Below are 19,727 nucleotides of genomic sequence, written 5' to 3' on the forward strand. Positions count from 1 at the left end.
TGGCCTCCAGAACTATTTCTCTTGTGGCATTTTGTTATGGTAACCCTAGCAAATGGATACCGGCTCCAAAGCAGTATGTTAGGTAGTATAAAGGGTGTAAAAGTTGCCAGGGAATCAAGACTATGTAATGCCCTGGGAGGAGAAGACACCCTGCTCCATCTGAGCTGGAACTTCTCTGGCCTGGAGGATCCCAGTAGGTCCGGACTGGACCTTTCCTCCACTCACTCTCCACACAGGAGCCACAGCGATGCTTTCAAAACGCAAATCTGACGATGCTTGACCTTGACTCCCATCACTGCCAATGGCATTTAACACCATTCAGTGGCTTCACTTGGCTGTTGGGATAAAGCCAGACTCCTCGCCATGGTCTGCAAGGCTCTGCGTGGCCCGGTCCCCGCCAGCTTCCCCATTTCATCTCAGACCCCCGTCCCCCTCCGGCAGCACATGACAGCCTCCCTGGCTTGCTTTCTTTTTCCTCAAATGCATCCTGCTCTCTCTTAACACCAGAGATTCCCAGTCGGAAACAGACACGCCAGAGGTGCTCCCACGTTCAGACAGGAGACGCGTCCTGGAAAATGCGTCTTGAGGCAGATGGCTTCCAGCAGGAAGAAGTCCTGACTGCTCTTGCCCCACTGCCTTTGTCAGGCTAGTCACCAGCAGAAATTGTCCAAAGAGCAGCTGAAACGTGTCAGAGCTTTGAGCAAAGGTGCAGTAGAAGGTGAGGCCTACTGAGATGGACACAGGATGTCCTTCTCGAACTAGACACGAGCGTCACCAGGCACCACTCACCTGGGAATTGTAAAAGGAGCTGAAGGGTGAAATTCTGGGCCTGTTGGCCAAAACAAGTCACCTGCTTTCACGGGCCTGATGAAAGGGTTCTTTCTTTTTGGTCTGGCTTGCCCACTGCCCTTCTAGACCTAAAGAGAAGAGCAAAGCCTCTACCCCGTGCTCACTGTCCTATGTCCTCTTTTTATCATTGCTTAATTATAGAGACCGTGCTTTCTGAATGAGAGACTGAAACACACGGTTGGACGCACAGTCTAACAACGGGATGAAATATTTAAAATGAGAACAATTGTACATAAGGACACTAGACCCACAATGGACTCTTTTTACCCTGCTCCATTTACGTATAACCCAAATAAAGCTTGATTTGCCTTGTGCTCAACTGCTGTGCAGAATTGCATTAAATTTTAATGATGAAAAGAAACACGGCCAGCAATGAAAAGTAATAATAATAATAATAAAAAAAGCCAAATATATGCTGGCTTCTCTTTCAAAGCCTTTCCAAGGGAAGAAGCTAGCAAAACAGGCTAACCCAAAAGCTTTCTCATTCATTGTTTCATATGATTGTCACCCAACACGGGAGTCAGGAGAGCTGAGGGTCATGTTGCCTGTTTCATGGATGAAAAACTTGAGGCTAGGAAACTGGAAAGATGGACCCGGACTTCTGCACACGCCTTCTGACCCTAGTTCAGTGAGGTTTCTTTTCTACGCTTGCGTGCATGTGAGTACACACACACACACACACACACACACACACACACACACATACACCACTAGACATTCTTTCCACCATTCTGCATCCTAAAATACTGTTTTTTATTTCCTGGCACTAATGTCAGCAAAAATGATGATTGCCAATATAAGTTCAAGAAATCCTAAGAGATTCATTAACATTTGGTTTTCAAATCCCAGTTAAATGTGTTGCTCAGACAAGAAGGAACAAACATCGATGAAACATACAAGCATTTTCACTCTCTCAGCCTCTCTAAGCTAGATTAATGCTTTAAGAAAAAAAAAAATCCTACCAGACTACCTCTTTTCTAGCCAACAAGTCATTCTGTCCCCAGTCAACTCCAGGAACGCTGGTACAATAATTAACATGTGGGCCAGAGGCCCAAACTCATTGGCACAGGATGGATTCTCAGATGAGAAACAGAGAAACCCCAAATCCCACTCACATAAAGGGCTTATTGACATTGTCTGTTGAAAAGTATACAGATTTCAAGGGACCTAGGCAGAGAGAAAGCAGAATTTTGGCTATGGAGGAAGTAGGTGGGGGGCAAAGGGAGACTTCTCCACTATTTCAAAATCCCTACATTTTCACCAGAGCATTCTCTAAGTTCATACACTCAGGTGGACTTTGCAACTGGCTAAGGAACATTTCCCCATAGCACTGATGTCACAGAAGCCAAAATAATCCGGGCCAGCCAACACATTCCAGTTGTAAAACAGGTTTCAGAGTGTTCCCACAGGCAGGTTAGCTATGTGTGATACTCGGGTGCTGTGGGTTTGGGGGGCGGCCCACTCAACCTGGGGCTCACTCCAGGAAGAGAGATGGCCTCAGTCATGGCAATGGCATTCAGATCCAGAAAACTGAAAAAAAGACAGTGGTTTGATTATTAGAGGGAGAGAGAGAGGAGGGGATTAGGGTTAAAAGTCCCCATGACAAGCCAGAGGTCTGAAAAGTGCCAAACAAGAAAATGGACACAGGCATTCATTCAATTTTCTCCTGGTCCCTGTGCTGAGTGTGGGATGCGGAGGGCCCCGGAGCTGAAGGACAATTCTTGCATGGTAGATCCTTAGCCTGTTCATGCTTCAGATTCTTCTCAAACCTCCAGGTTGAGAACCCTGGGTTGTGGCCCAACGGAGGGACTATAAAGCATCGCTATGAGGAGAGGCTGTTTCTGCCTTCCTAAGGACATGTCCTAAGCTTTCCTTGAGTCCTTCGACACAGAGAGCTTTTCCCATGGGAGCACACTACAATGACACTAGCATTACCCTGGTGTCACTTTCCTGGCACCTGTCAAGCCCTAGGGAAGACCTGGCTCCAAGTCCCAAGTCAGCACAAACAGATTTTAAAGTCCACGCACTACAGCTCATGTTTGTTGGTATAGTTATTAATTTGGCAATAAGTTTGGGTCATTTCCTGTGGACCGGGTAATTTCTATGTGCTAAGGACTCGGGATGCACCGGTGAATAAAACCATCATGTTTCCTATTCTTTGGGAGTTCACAAATTCCCAAAGTTTGTATGGGAAAGTCTGTATGGGAAAGATACATGGTAAGTCAATAAACAAATAAATAACTACAAAGTAGGACAAGTAGAATGAAGGAAATGAGTAAGGGGTGGGGACACATAATACATTTCAGCTGATGCTGAAAGAATTTGAGGAAGCCAGCCATGGAAGTCCAGGGAGAAGAACCATGTGGGTGGAGAAACAGCATGTGCAAAGGTCCTGAGGCTGGAAAGCACATGGCAAGTTCAAGGGGGCCAGTGTAGCTGGAACATCAGGGCCAGGGAGAGGGCTACACAGAATAGGAGAGCCTTGGAGAGAAGGCTCTTACAATACACAATTAAAAGTTTTCCAAGCACTTTCCCAGATGTTAGAGTTAAAACACCTCTTTGAGGTAAGCAAGACTGATAGGATGGGTCCATTGAATTGATGAGGATACTAGCAGATATCACAGAGTTAGTGGGAGAGCTGAGATTTGGAGTCAATTCTTCTGTTCTTAAGCTTAGGAATCTTTTAAAAGGTCTCTCTCTCTCTGTCTCTCTCTACTTGTACATATAAGTCATATTTATATAATTATTACATATTTATATATATAATATGTATTACATACCTATATTTTTATATACTTATACTTATTATATAATTTATAGACCTACATATTATTTCTTTACATATAATATACAGAATATAAAAGTATATATAAATATACACAAATTGGGTATAAATTATAAATAATGAAAAACGTCGATCTTAAAAACAATGAGTTTTGACAAATGTATAAACCCATGTAAACAGCATCTCAATCAAGCAGGGTAGTTTCCATCACCCCTGATCATGTGCTGCAACCTTTTGCAATCAATCACTCTTTCCCCAACCAGAGGCAAACTCTATTATAATTTCCACCCACATAGATTAGTTTTGCCTGCTCTTGCACTGCACATAATGGAGTTAAACAGCATGTGCTCTTCCAGGTCTGGCTACCTTTACTCAGCTTTTGAGTAACGCCTTTGAGACTCGTTCGTGCTATGGAATGTATCAATAGTTGGTGAGTTGTGTTCCACTGTGTAAAGTGCAACATGATTTGTTTATCTATTTGTCTGTAGATGAGCATTTGGGTGTTTTCAGCTTTGGAATATTACGACTCAAGCTGCCAGGAACATTCCTGCACAAATCTTTCCGCAGATGCGTGTTTTCGTCTCTCACCTGGTTAAGTCCCTAGGAGTGGGGGTGCCGGATCACAGGCAGGCGTAGGTTCGGTTTTTATGAAAGTCACACTTTACCCCAGTTGTATCAGTTTATATTCCCACCAACGACATATGAGGAATTTTAGCCATTTTAGTGGGTGCAAATTGGTGGCTTTAATTTGCAGTTCCCTGGTGAGTAATGTTGAACGTGTTTTGTGTGCTGACTGACCATTTGTATATGCTCTTTTGGGGAGAGTCTGTTAGAATTTCTTGCCCATTTTTGCTTTTAGTGCTCTAAGAAGTTATTGCCTACCTCAAGGTCATAAGATATTCTCCTATATTTTCTTCTAGAAGCTCTACAGTTTTAGCGTTCAGCTTATTTAGGTTTCTGATCTCAATTTTTCTGTGTTGACTAGTGATGGACAAATTTGTCAAACACGAGGACTTCTTTATTTTTGTTAAAAAAATTTTTTTAAAAGATTTTATTTATTTACTTGAGAGAGAGAGAGAGCGCGTGAGCATGGGGGGAAGGGCAAAGGGAGAGGGAGAAGAAGATCCCCCGCTGAGCAGGGACCCAGATGCGGGTGCGATGCCGGGCTTGATCCCAGGACCCTGGGATCATGACCTGAGCCGAAGGCAGATGCTTAACCAGCTGAGCCACCCAGGGGCCCCTCCTTTATTTTTATTTTAGTTTTTACTTTTTATCGTTGCACACCTTGCATAAAGGGCACAAACGTTAGGTGTAAAACTCAAAAGTTTTGCACATATGTATACATTCATGGATTCACATTCAGATCATTTGAGGACTTGTTTTTAATGTCAAAAATATTCTCTAGCCTCTCTATATTAGTATTACAGTTAAGTAATAGTTATGGTAGCTTTTTGCCATATTGAAGTTTCTCAAACACGTGCATTTGACAGAATACTGTGCATTAGAGGCTTGGGGCACACAAGGATTTATAAGCTTCAGCAATAATTCTCTGGCTCCCCAATGATCTGTGGCATGCAGGTGGGGAGCAAATATACTATACACCCTACTGACATATGGCTCCTGTCTCAAGGAGCTAATAATCTAAGAAGAGTGCGAGGAAATGCACATAAATAAACCATGTTGACCTATAGCAAATGACCTATAACCATAAGAACATTTTAAATCAAGGGCCAGGGACTTCGGAAGAGGGAATACAATCACTTCAGGAGTGGATGAGAGAAGCTGGAATGGAAAAGTCTTTTAGCTTAAAGATGACTAGGATTTTGACAAAAAGAAGTGCCTTAGTTAGGATCCTTTCTGTTGTAATTTACAAAAACCCAACTGAGATTAGTTTAAGCAAAAAAATGAATGTGTTGGTTCTTATAACTAGGAGGTCTGGGGGGTGGAGAATGGTCGGTAATCTCTGGCTTCAGGTCTGGCTGGGTTCAGGGGCTTATTCTATGGTCAGAGCTCTTTCTTTAGTTTTCAGGCAGCTTCCTCCTCTCACTTATTGGACAATAACAGCCACCGGAATCCCTAGACCCTCCCAGAATCTCCTCAGCTTAGCAATCTCAATGGAATGAATACTTCCCCTTCCCAGATCTCCCTATTCCACTTCAAGGAATACTCTGATTGGCTTCTCTTGCGTCTAATATCCACTCATGAACAAATTCTTGTGGCCAAGGTAGATAGGAAACTCTGATCAGTCGGTCTAGGTCATGTGCCGTCATGGGGTGGAGACACAGAACACCACACTTGCCAACCTCTTAGTACTACATGGAATCAGTGGGAAAGAATCAGAGGAAGGGATGATGACTGAACAGACACTTGGCTGCTGTATTTCATTACAAGGGAAAGTGGGCTCTGAGTAGGAAATGTGAACGGGAAGCAAAGCAGGAGACTCCGCTCTAGACATGGACCACGGGCGTGGACCGTGGCCCTGGGTGTCTTTCCCCAGGATCATGCTCTTCAGCCCAAGAGCTGTCTACTAAGTGGATCCCAGGGCAGCCTGTGCAGCCTAACATTTAGTGGCCCCGTGGGAAGAGTGTGAATTATGGGGCGAGCTGTATATGAAAGTAGCATGAAGATCAGAGACGGCTTCGTACAGGCCTTTCTGTGTCTGTCTTTCCAGTGCATCTTGTCTACCATATTCGAAGTAGATTCCTCTTATAGTTACAAGGATGAACTAACTAGGGATTAGGCATTTCCGCGTCGTCATTTCAGAGTGTAATGTCAAAGCTGGACGAGCTCGTGGAGGTCACGTAGCATAGGGGTCAGCAAACTCTGGCTCGTGGATCAAATCACTCTCCATTTTTTTGTAAATAAATTTTGACTGAGCTGAAGCCTCGTCCATTTGGTCACACGCTGTCTGGGGCTGCCTTTATCTTGCAGACCATAGGGCCTACAAAGCCCCACATCTTCACTACCTAGTAAAAGTGTGTCAATCCCTAGGTCTAGTAGGACATGCTCCCTACTCAATTAGGATTTTCCTCTACAACATTAATTTTATTTCTGACTCACGCCAAAGATCAAAAGAGACAATTCACGGACAGTTCAGAATGTAGTCTGACATATAATAAAGCGCCCCTTAAATGTCAGCCAAACACAGTCCTGGGTTATCAATATATACCTCTGTTCCCCTTTGCCAGTGGAATGACCAAGAGGTGACTGTATCGTACCAACAGCATGTGCTGATTGATTTCTTATTTAAAGGGAGTTTTCCCAACACATTCAAATGCATTTCATTACTCTACTGCTATTAACCATTACCGGGTGTTTTCATATGCCAGACACTGCGTTAAGCATCATACATCCTTTCCCTCACTCAGCGCTCCCCCAATACTCCCATCTTGAGAGGAAAATGCAACTTCGGGGGTAAAGCAAGGCACCGAAGCCTGCACAGCTAGTGAGTGGCCGAGCTGGAATTTGAACCCAGGCTGTCTGACTCCACAGCTCAAGTGTGTATCAAATACACTAGGTGGCTTGATTTGGTTAGTAACCTAGTTTTCGAAGTATCAGTTCACAGTCCCAGAAATCAGAATCAGATAACAGGTCCACCTGTGGGTATAAGAACAGTAATGCAGAGCCGGCTGTACGACCGTGGCCGCCCTCCCTGCACCCCGCACCTCCTCTCCCCTCCACTCTCGCCATACCGCTGCCCTTAGCCTGCCTCCCTCTGCCCTTGGGCTCTCCCACCCATCAGGTATGTGCTGTCGGGGAGATCGTGTTAAATAATGCCCAGCTCTGGTCGGGTCACTGCCTGGCTCCAAACCTCTCACAGCTTCTCATTGGCCGTAGACTGTTAACAAACACCCTCTAGGCTGCCATTTAAAACCCTCCACGACCTGATCCTCCCCAACTGCCCAGCCTTACTTCCTCACTGGCACCTAGTCATAGTCTACGGAGTACAGACCAACTGGGCTTCCTGACGTTTCCTGGAATACTCTGCGTTTATTTATTTCACCCTCCATCCAAGCCAAGGGCCCAGGACGCAGACGTTGTGCAACGCGGACTGTAGAATCTTGCTGGAGAAGGATTGAGTAAGCCCATCTGGGATGCCCCAGCTTTCCCTTATGCTCTGCCTAACACAAGTTTATCCTCTTCTCAGGGTCCTCTCTACAAAGGAGGACCCAGGTCCTCCCAAGGGAATTTGAATTCCTCTTCATACCTTCCCTCTCGACACCCATCATGGCTTCTCCAACAATTCAGTCACACACTCGTGTCCACCCTTTGGCGACACTGGAAGGAGGTAATCCGGGGTCAGACTCTCTGTCCTGTGCATCTCCCACCCCATGGCGCCTGGCCCGCTGCCATACCCAGAGCACGGATTTGTGTCATCATCTCAGTGAATGGGACAGTAGTTCTGGGACATGGAACAGGAGCGTGACTGTAGGGTCAGCCACCCCAACCCACACCTTCCCCCTGTGATGCTCAGTAGTGTAAAATGTGGAAAGATGGTCAAAAGGAGGAAGCAGGAAGGAGTGAAAGAAGATCAGGGTCAGATGGACATGGTTTCAAACACCTGCCCTATACTTCCTAGCTCGTGTGAGGGTGGCCACGTGACTTCGCCTTTGAACCTCATTTCCCTTTCATGCAAAATGGGGTATTAAATATTCCTCATTAAATCCGTCCGTTCACATATTCATTCAAGGTTTTATGACTTATTTTTTTCTATTAAAGTATAGTTGACACACAATGTTACATCAGTCTCAGGCGTGCAACATAGTGATTCAGCAACTCTATACCTTACGCCTGCTCAGCCCAAGTGTAGCTCCCATCTGTCCCCACACACCGCTATTCCAGTATCCTTGGCCACATTCCCTATGCTGTGCCGTTCATCCCCGTGACCTACTCATTGCATCACTGGAAGCCTGTGCCTCCCACTCTCCCACTCCCCTTCACCCATTTTGCTCATCCCCCAACACCCCTCCTCTCTGGGAACCACCTGTATATTCCCTGTATCTATGGGACCGTTTCTGCTTTTTAAATGTTTGTTTTTGTTTCTTTAGATGCCACATATAAATAAATTATATGGCATTTATCCTTCTCTGTCTGACTTATTTCACTTAGGGTCGCCTACCCTGTAGGTCAGTCTATGTTGTTGCAAATGACAAGATCACATTCTTTTTTATGGCTGAGTAATATTCCATCATAAGTATATATGTATATATGACACATCTTTTTTATCCATTCATCTCTCAGTGGACATTTAGGCTGCTTCCACATCTTGGCTATTATAATTAATGCTTCAATAAACATAGGGGCTCATGGATCTTTTCAAATTGTGTTTTCATTTTCTTTGGGTAAACACCCAGCAGTGGAATGACTGGATCAAACGGCATCTCTATTTTAGCTAGTGAGGGACCTACACACTCTTTTCTGCAGCGGCCGCACCAGTGCACATTCCCCCCAACGGTGCATGAGTGTTCCCTTCTCTCCACATCTTCACCAATACTTGTTCCCTTTTGTCTTTTTGGTACTAGTGTTGTGACAGGTGTGAGGCGACAGCTCATTGTGGTTCTGATTTGCATTTCCCAGCTGATGAGTGATGCTGGGCAGCTCTTCCTCACTACTATTCAATGTGACATTTGGGGCCAATGACCTGGGCCTTGAGCCTCGGTTTCCTTCTTTGGAAAATGAGGGTACTGTTGGTACCTATCTCCTACAACTCTCGTGAGGGTTAAGTGAGTTTATGTCTGCGAAGAGCTTAGTTAGCACTGTGCCCGGTACATAGTAAATGCTCAACAAACGTGAGCCATTCTTCGCCCTCACCCCTCTGGGTCAAGCACTGTGATGAGTCTGGAGGACCAGGCACTGAACAAAACAGACAAGCTTGTCACACAGTCATCATGCAGCTTACTGTCAAAGGAGAATAAGAGACAGAAATCAAGGAGACATGCTCATGGACGAAGCATTTACTGGCTGTGGAAAGTTCTGTGGAGGATGGCGAGAGCCAACATAACACAGGGACCTGTCTTAGGTACAGAATACAGGGAAGGCTCAGGGAGGATCGTTGCGAGGATTAACTAAATAATATATGTAAAACATTTGCACTCGGAAAGGCTATAGCTGGGAAAGAACGTCTCTTTATTAAGAGGAGGATAAAAAAGTGGTCTGAGGCTAAGAAATCTGTGATGGGGGTTGGGCTTCTCTTTGTTCCTGAAATGCTGCCTTCCTAGGCCCCTTCTCCCTACACGTAATGGGTCCAGGCTCTGTCTCTGGCCCTTGAAAGAGGGCTTTTTGTTCCCTTGAGGTGCCTGCCCCATATAATGCTGGCATCACAGGCAATTCTCCTTCCAGAATAACTCATGCTGACCGTAAAAATATCTCATTTTACGGTTGCCTTAGATCATCCTTACACAGGCAGGGTCTGGATCCCTGGGCTGTTTCCCCAGATTTCAAAAAGCAGGAGCAGACCTCGGGCTGCCTCTGCTCCTACATGCTGAGAGCAGCTCGCTGCGGGAAGATTCGCACTCGGTGGAGTGTGCTTCGGGTGCTTAAAATAGATCCACTGTGTCGTTAGACAGACTATCACAAAGCAGTCGTTTCATTGGCCCTGCTGGTGCTGGTGAGGGCAAGAGATAACAGCCCACGGAGAAAGACCTGCACTTTGCACAAAATTAAGCAGATGCGAGGAAGGAGGTCTGGAAATGATACAGGCAGAAGAGAGTGGAATTCTGCCAGGAGAGGGGGTGGGGGCCATTGCAGGAGAACTGGGAGCAACGGGGACTGCCAAGTACAGCCTGTCTGGACCCCTTGTCTGGCTGGTGATAAACTTGGATAAGAAGCTAGAGACTTCTGGGTTGCAGGGCACATTCCAGCAACACTGTGTGAAATCGTCAAGGATCATCCAAGGTGTGGGGCTGACTCTGGCGTCTCCCTCTTGCTCCTTCCACGCCCTCTCTCTGCCCTTCTGCCACCCTTTCCTGGCCGTGCTCTGCCTGATTGCCTGCCCCGAATGCCATGCTTCAGATGCAGCCTCAGCAGGGGTCTGCGGAGCGATGCTATGACCTCCTTCTGTCCATGAGCCTAGAATCGTGTCGCCCAGCAGCCCACATTGCTCCACTGCCTCCTACTGAACTTGGGATCGACTCATCCCCTCCCCCAACCTTTTACTCCGGTGGCCACCATGCCTGGTGTCATGAACAAAGGGAAGTGATGGGAGCTGAGGAGTAGAAGAGGTCCAGTGGGAGGTTGGAGTGACCAGAGGCGGACACAGACTGAACACAGACACCTGAAGGAGAGGGAAATGTTGACGAGGACTACTTTCGAATGACTAACTTCGGTGACTGTTCCAGCAATCAACTGGGACCATAGAGTTGAAGAAGTTTTTCTCTTTTTTTCTCTTACAGAGAATGAATTTATTAAATTTTTGGTTGAATTTGAAGTACCTTGGAATGTCCAAGTGGGCAACTTAGCAGATGGTCAGAAAGATGAACCTAGAGCTCAGTAGAGAGCTCTTTATCCTAAAGACAGAGGGCAGGCTTTTCACGAACAAATGAATTCATCAAATTATCTTTTGAGTACCCACGGTGGGCTAGGCACTGTGCTTTGCTTTCTATGAGTTATTTGCTACCCTATTTCTTCTAGAAGAATGAAGAAAAATCTGCTCTCAACTGCAGAAATGATGTTGGCATTATCCACTTACTCGTACCTTTCTTTCTCAAGCAGGAGAACCTCATACCGACAGAGAAGAAGTCTTGAAGAGCCATATGGGATCAGTGCTGTCTGGGGTCAAGTTCAGTGACTACCTTACAGTAATTGCTCTGTAGCTGGGATACACTGACCTTACCGACACAGAACTCATGCTGTTGACAATTGTCCCCAGATGGACCAGGCCTGCCCCACAGGTCAGAACAATCTCTGGAACAGTTCAGCCTTTCATGGTGCCTTCCTTTGGTCTGGAAAAAGTACCCAGAGCTGGGATCAGTTCTCCAGAATAGCCTTCCTTTGGTCTGTGCCCCACCCCCTACTACTGGGTTCTCTTGGAAACAAAACTGACCTCTAGGAGACAGGGGCAGGACATGTTTGCCCAACTGTATCGGACAGGATATGACATCACCCTTCTGGGAATGGGTCAGCTGGGGAAATCCTTATTTATGCAGCAGGATTTTGCTCACTTCAAGACGACTTTAATAGCATGGTGGTGTTAATCAGTGGCAAACTCTAGACAGAACTTTCTCCAGTAAAAATGAGCAGATATGCTGCCGTTCCTGCAATCCTGGCTGAACACACACTTCTCCATGTTTGATGTTATATTGATTATCTACTAGACTAGGGGTTAAAAATTAAAATGCCTACAGTGGCAAGGGAACATAAAAACACAAAGCTGTCCTTGTGCAATTTGAGAGGACAGGGTGGCAAGCAGGCAGCCTAGAGACCAGTACGTGCCCCATGGAAAGCAGGCAGTCCTATTGCTGTCGTCATGCAGGAAAACAGGGGCTGGGATGCAAGATCTTCCCCCGCTCCCCACCCCCCTTTTTAAGATTATTTATTAATTTCTTTATTAGGGAGAGAGAGAATATGAGCAGGGGGGAAGGGGCAGAGGAAGAGGGAGAAGCAGACTCCCTGCTGAGCAGGGATTCCCAAGGCAGGGCTCCATCCCGGGACTCTGGGATCATGACCTGACCCGAGGGCAGACGCTTAACCGACTGAGCCACCCAGGCACCCCCCCCTTTTGAAGAGAAGCTAGAAATCCCAATTTTTTTTATCTCAATTTCCCAATTTCTCACCGTTGGCAAATAATTCAAATTCATTAAAAACCTCATGTAGGGCAAATAAAACATGTCCTATCATGCTCGTCACCAGGTGGCCTGTTTTTCAGGGCCCGTATGACCCACAAAGACAAGAGCCACGCTTGTTATATTTACTGCTGTGTCCCTAGCATCATGCCTGGTGCAGAGTTGGTGGTCCGTAAATATTTGTTGAGTGAACAAATGAACAATCCAATTCTTATTCCCCATGTTGGACATTCCCAGGAACGAGGCAGATTGAAAACCAATACCAATATAAATTCTGTTCCACCATCGAGATGCTACTGTTGTGCATAATGACCTGGATGGGGGTGGAGAGGGAGTTGCGTTTTCTGCAGATGGACTGAGTGTGGAATACTAAGCCACCACAGTCCTCCCTGCTGGGGACTTCCTACGTGGGAGCACTACCCTTCAGGTCTTCAAGGAGCGGCTCCATCCCTGCTGGTCAGAGGTCAGCATCCTTCACTAGCCCTGGGGCGTGGCTGATATTCAGGGGAAACCAACCCCCAGAAAAATCTTCTTGATGAGTCATTTATGTAACAAACACCGTTATGGATTGTATTCATATGTTAGAGTCCTAACCCCAGCTCCCCAGAATGTGACCTTATCTGGAGATGCGGTCCTTACGAAGGTAAGCAAGTTACAGTGAGGTCATTAGAATGGGCCCCAATCCAATATGACTGGTGTCCTTATCAAAGGGGAAATTTGGACACAGAGACACACAGAAGAAGGGGCACAGGTGGAAGACAGCCATCCACAACCAAGGACAGAGGCTGGAACAGATAGTCTCCATGGCTCTCAGAAGGACCCAATCCTGCGGACACCCTGATTTTGGACTTTGAGCCTCCAGAACTGTGAGACAATACACTTCCGTTGTTTAAGCCCCCACCTGTGGCTACTTTGTTCTGGCAGCTCCAGCAAACTAATACACACTGTTTTCATTCGTTTTATAAACACTTGCGACAGGCCAGGCAGTGTTTGAAGCAATTCACAACTACTGGCTCACGTATTCTTTGCACTAGCTCTACAAGACAGCCACTATCACGAGCTCCCCTGTGGTCAGATGAGGAAGTGAGGTACAGAGAAGGTAGTGACTTGCTCTAGGACACACAGCAAGTAAAGGGTAAGTTCCAGTCTGTGCCCTTAAGGGCTAAAGCAGAACAATTGAACTGGTGAATTACTCAAAAAGTCAGAGGTGCTTACACACTCCAGGTTGTTTTCTGTTCTTGTACAATGGTATCTGGCCACTGTTGGGGGTCTGCCAGTGGTTGACCATTCACTACACCAGATGTTATCTCCGCAAGATAAAGCCTTTGCCAGATAGGAAAGCGGGGCTCAGAATTGATATCACTTCTTTTGTTCACTACAAATACTCTTGAAATCACATTGTGAATTTCAGAGATGTGTTATACTCATTTTGGATGGCTTTTTTTTTTTTAAGATTTTATTTATTTATTTGAGAGAGAGAGATTGAGAGAATGAGTGGGAGGAGGGGCAGAGGGAGAAGCAGACTCCCTGCAGAGCAGGGAGCCCGATGTGGGGGTCCATCCAAGGACCCTGGGATCATGACCTGGACCGAAGGCAGACGCTTAACCGACTAAGCCGCCGAGGCGCCCTCAGTTTGGATGGTTTTAAAATTGTTTCTTACGTTATTCCTCAACCCCGCTCCTAGCTTCCAGGACTCATTTGTCAACAATTGCTTCATTCATTTGGGAAGCCCGGTTTAAAAAAAAAAAAATCTCCACCCTTATAAAGTATACAGTCATCTCTATTTTATCTAAACTTTGCAAATGTAAAATTGCTTTAGAGGGTAGCCTACCAAGTTTGTGTTTGTAATGGACCCTTCTCGTAAAGGACTCTGGGAGTTCCTGACCTGGCAGAGCACGGTCATCTTGTTCCTTGTGCTGGGTATCTTCAGTTCTGAGCTCCCATGTGCCTCCACACCCAGTCTGCTGCCTTCTCTATTCTGCACTGTGCCCTTCGAGGCTGAATGTTATGGGCCCATCAACGCCTTCCTTGCCCTCTGGCCCCTGGTTGGCTTGGGCCAATGGGGAGCACAGTAGGAGATGGGGGGAGGGAGGAGAGGGAGGCCAGGCAGTTACCAGCCTTCTAGTACTGGGCCGTCCTAGCTTCCTGTTTGTTTCTCTACCCCTTCTCACACACTTGCAAAGACTCCTTCTGTTGAACTCCCTTCAAACTGCCCATGTGTTCCCTGCCAGGACCCTAACTGATAGACTCCTCCCCTTCTTTTATCCTATAATCCAACCGCTGCGAGGCCACGCAGATTTTATTTTCTAAAAGATTTTCCCCTGATTTTTATTCCCACAACCACCAAAATCATGGCCTTCAGACCTTTTCTGAACCAGGATGATTGTTGCTAGCTAGGATCCTACCTTTCCGTTTTGCCCTTTTCAACCCATGCCCTATACAATACCGGGTTAATAATCTTCCCAAAGGTCTCCTTCAGGAAGCTAGGGCTTTCTTATGAACAGAACCTCGTGCCAGCTTCAACAACAGCAAAGCATGCTCATTTTCAACCAGAGCGTTTGGTTCTTCTGATCCTATCATTCCAGAGCTTTGCTCTATGGCCAATTCAACTTCAGATTCAACTCCATCCCCTGGGACCCGAGGCCAGTGAGCTCACGTGATTTCTCCTCATCCTCACGACAACCCTGCACTTTGGTATTATTGTTCGCATTCTATACGTGATAAAATTCAGGCTCAAAGACGTGAGCTTTCAGGTCCAAGATCACGGAGTACATCACAGATCTTGCATTTGAACTCAGGAATCCGTACCCCCGAGCCCCGGTTCTTACAGCCCCAGAATGGTGTCTGCTTATCTCATGATAAGGGTGATAGGACCCTTCGATGCTCTCTTTAGCAAAACAGCCTACTCCAGAACAGTAACCTTTTGGCATGCCAGTCCACGACAGAGCCCATGGAAAGGGTCAGAGGACAGGAAGAGCCAATGAAATGAAGGAGGATGGCTCTTGGCACTGTGGTGCATGGTGCGCGTGACGCTCTGCACCCTGGAGGAGGGGCTGGTGCTGAGCTCTGTGCGTAGGAAAGCCACCACTTGCAGGAGCTCTGGGAGTTCGGACCCACGTGAGGAGAATGGCATTTATGGGACGCAGCATCGACCCTGGCGCTCGGGGCTTCTGGAGCCTGGGGTAAACTCAATTTCCCCCGGCTTTGGACCAAGGGCTTGGGAACTCCCAGGGCCAACCTGGGAACAGGAGACACGGACAGGGAAAACCCAATGAGCCCCTGTTGCCTAACAATTTATTGTTGCCCATTAGATGGCAGTGCCTCTGTGGCTCCAGGGACCGTGTGAACGGGATGGGTCTGGGGTCAGCTCCTTCCTTGCTGCGCGGGTTCGGGAAAGTTGCCAGCGGTCACAGGGACGAGCGAGGGATGACAGACAGGGCTCTGAAGGAACAGAGCCAGGGCACCAGGGCAGCATACCTCAGGGGGGACATTCCCTTGGCTGCGGGGCCTGGAGGGCCTTCTGCCTCGTCGGTGCCCCCACCCGACTCCCTCATCCCAGAATTACCCCTTCCTCTCAAGCTCCTGCCCTGCTGTGTACCGCAGCTCAGCTAGATTTTGGAGGAAAGGATTCCAAGGACACTAGAAGCGCACTGAGGAGTGGCTGACGGAGCTCTCCCCTGGTGTCCCATCCGAGCCACGCGGGTCTCCTTTATGAATAAAGACAATTCGCGTCTGTGTACAAAGCATTTTCTCCTGATCCCGCCCAAGCCTCAAAAATCACACTTGTGGTATCCTCGATTTATGACCACGGTGTGACATCTGAGAGGCTGAGGGATCTGCTGGCTGATGACACAGAGTCCACAACGACAACCACCGTGATGACCACAGTGGTGGTGAGAACAGCCTGACCACCATTGCTGACACGGGGCCAGCTGTGGCCCGGGCACCACACTCTGTATTTGGCATGCTGTGTCCATATTTCTCTCCATTCCACATGAAGCGCATCCCGTCACCCCCATTTTGCAGGCGAGACAACCATGCCGAAGACCGCATGGCTAGCAAGTGAAAGACGAGGACCTGAACCTGGGGCCGGCTGAGCCCGGAGCCCGACTCTATGAGCTCTCACACGCTGCCCCGAGACCTCAGCCCCGAAGTCCTCTTGCCCAGATGAAGTGAGTGTCACTTCATCATCCTCTCATGCTTTGCCCCCACGTTGGTGGTGCCGTCTGAACCACTGATCAGGAACGGTGACACTGTCAAAACGCAATGCGTTTCATAACCCAACAGCTGACCGCTTGAAGAAGTTAGTGGATATTATTAGCTACAAGGTGTCATCCACGAAACTGGAGTGGTAACGCCGTCTCCTAGGCTGGGGGTGACAACTGGGGAGACCATACAGGTGTGATAGCGAGCACAGTGACCGGTGGAGGGTGAGGACCCAATACATGGAAGGGAGAGGAAAACTGAGGAAGGCTGTTTCTTAGGTTCAGTTTCAGGCATGAGGATTAAGTAAGAATTTCACACCCCAAAGGGGAGAGCTTTGTGCTTACATCAGGTCACCTCCAGGACCTCCTGCCACCCCAAGGTCCCTATATCCTTATGACCTTGTCATTGCTTCACTCACGTGAGGTCTGATTTCTCTTCTCTCCATTTGCAGACTCTCGGGGTGGGGGGCAGCCTCAGGGATGATGGAGCCCCTCCCCCGAGCCCTGAGCACGAGTGGCCCAAGTGTTCCCTGGGGTAGCCCTTAGAGAAGCACTTCTCATGGGGACCTCAGCGGCTGCCCAGGTCATTCTACTCTGTTTATCTTCCACTACTCCTGGAAAATAAACACACTCTTCCTACTTAAAAAAAGTATATGAGGCTGGAATAGCATTTTTGTTAGTCCTCATCTTCTGTGGTATTCAACTCTATTGGTTGTTATTTCTTTAAAAAAAAAAGTAAAAGCTGTTTCCTTCTTTTAGGAATATTCAGTGTTGCTAAAGGGACAAGAGAAAAGGGCAGGGCCAGCTGCTTGTGAACTTATCTCTTAGTTTCTTGAAAAATAGATGAGCCATCTTTCTCTCCTATCATTCAGTGAGAAAGGACTCCCATAAAATACATCTTTCCCCTAGAGATAGCGAGAAGTGACAGGCAACTCACATCTTTACTTCTCTGAAAGCACGCAAAGGCAAACATGTGGCTCACTGAGGTGATCAGGTCTACAGAATTTTGCTCTTTTCTGGAGCCTGGTATGAAGCCAAAGCACCGTTCCTGACTGTCAAAATCAAGAGGCAAAATTCTTTGGCTGGAAGAGGCAGAGGGAGTTCAGCCACACTTGCTTAGCAGAGCTATGTAATGCACAAAGGAAGACAGCAGAGAGATGAGTCATACAAATACATAGTAAATAAATATATTTCATTTCCATCTCCCTGGCTTTTGCTTTGTTTTCCTCCCCTCCATGCCAACAGCCTTGAAATGGAGGGAGGGTGGAGAAACAGTGGCTTTGCTCTGGACACAGCCTCAGAAGGTACTGATTTTTCTGGCCTCACTGTTCAGCTCTAGCTTTTTAAGAAGAAACTTACAGATTTAGATTCAACCCTTCTTATTTTACAGATCAGCAATCTGGGATCCAGAGAGGAGACTGATGGGAAAGTCGCAGACCCAGGGAACCAAATGTTCTTCAGGTTCTCTGCTTCAACAATCCCACCTGCTACTGGAAGGACCCAGACAAGCTGAGCTGATGAGGAGGCCGGAGGGGGACCACTTGAACCCAGACCTCCTGTCCAGGGTGGCGGTCACAGTGGGTACCCGTGGTCAAAGGGACTACACTGAAGAGAAACGGCCGGGGCCTCCTTGTATTTCTACTTGCATTTCTCAGCAGCTGAGGCCCAGCCCAGTAGCAAAATGTCTGGTCCTATCTCTGCAAAGCAGTTGCTGCCTCTGGCATGTTAGCAATCTTGGCCAAGGGGCTTGTCCCTTTCCTCTCTTCTCAGGATGGCTACACAGCCTGTAGGTGTGTGGACAAATCAGCCCCAGGCCCATGGGGCTGCAGGCCCAGGAGCAGGACATTTCACAATCTCCAGACCCAAAGGTGGCTTCCTGGTGATTTGTTTATCAAACTGCTCGTTCCCAGCCCACTGCCTGCCCACATCCACCCACCACCAGCCCCAGGGCCAGCCTCCCTTGCTCCTCCCAGCTTCAGGACAAGTCAGGCCCTCCATGGCTTTGCAGCTGTGTGCACGGAGGTCTCCTCAGAGCCCCCACAGTCAGACAATGGCCACGTTCGTTAGTGCTTCCTAGGCCTTCCCAGGCATTGCTAGAAGGAGACAAGCAGCCTTCCCCGCAGAGGCAAGTGCCGCTGCCAGTAAAACATGAGCAACATTCTCATGAAAAGCCGGACCCACATTCCTCTTCTGGGGAGCACGGAGAGGACCAGAAGGAGTCTGGGGGCCATGTGTCCACCCCGATGCCAGGCTTCCTTCTTCCTTCCAGACAGCCCCAGCGCAGGCTCCTGCACCTCCCGCCCCCACCCTGTTCCCATGGCAAAGGAGAGGAGGACCCACTTACTGCTCGTGTTCATGGTGATGCCTTTGCACTGGGTCTTTCATTCAACACGGAGGACCCGGTTGCTTTTTAAATCTTGCGATCTTCCGACCTCACTCATCACCTGGGGGGTGAAAAGGCAGTCCAGTGCCAGCTCTGTATCCTCAGGTGCTCTCTCTCCCTCTGCCGTCCCCCTCGGCAGTCTGGGCTGCAGCCACTGGCCTTGAAGGCGAGTGGACTAACAAGCGCAGGTGAGAGCAGGGAGGAGGCGGCGGTGGCGGGAGGACACGCGCGCGGGGTCCCGCTGCCCCTCGGACCCCGGTGCCGGGCAGAAGCGGGGCTGGCAGCGCCGGCCCGCGCGCACCCCCGACTACTCCAGCCCTGCGGCTCCGGAGCCCAAAGGGGGTGTGGACCACGGGGAGGCAGGGCGGGGGCAGCGCGTCCCCGCCCGGCCTCGGGAGCAGCCACCGCCCCGGGACCCACCTCTCGGCCAGCGTCGGGAGCCAGAGGCCCCTGCCTGGGCCCCTGCGACCGGCTCATGAATCCTGGTCCTCGTCTGGAGTCTCGAATTCCAAGGCGAGCAAAGCGAAATAGGAGAGCTCGACATCCATGATGCGGGCTCGCGGGGTGGCAGCGCGGGGGGTGCGGCCGCTCGCTGCCGCCACCTGCTGGACGCGCCGGCGCGTGGCCAGGCCCCGCCCCGCCGGGCTTCTACCGGGGCCCTGGGGATGTGATGGCGGGATGGAGGGGTCCCTTGCGCCCTGGGGCCGGCGGGGGGGGGGGGGGGC

At 48.5% G+C, this 19,727-nt stretch overlaps 1 protein-coding gene across 2 annotated transcripts in view; it reads right to left on the reverse strand.

Moving 5' to 3' along the window:
- Nucleotides 1-19,561, reverse strand: part of ABLIM3 (actin binding LIM protein family member 3) — a 107,122-nt gene extending 87,561 nt beyond the window's left edge. Inside the window, exons 1-2 of one of the 2 annotated variants that reach the window (XM_040630433.1) lie at nt 19,423-19,561; nt 18,964-19,063 (exon numbers count right to left, since the gene is read on the reverse strand). In XM_040630433.1, the coding sequence (XP_040486367.1) occupies nt 18,964-18,976 (13 nt within the window). In that variant the 5' untranslated portion in view covers nt 18,977-19,063; nt 19,423-19,561. The remainder of the gene's footprint in view (nt 1-18,963; nt 19,064-19,422) is intronic. The other variant, XM_040630432.1, reaches the window with a different exon arrangement.
- Between the last annotated feature and the right edge of the window lie 166 nt (nt 19,562-19,727).

This window comes from Ursus maritimus, unplaced genomic scaffold (assembly GCF_017311325.1).
Source record: "Ursus maritimus isolate PB19 unplaced genomic scaffold, ASM1731132v1 scaffold_15, whole genome shotgun sequence".
NCBI classification, from domain to species: Eukaryota; Metazoa; Chordata; class Mammalia; order Carnivora; family Ursidae; genus Ursus; species Ursus maritimus.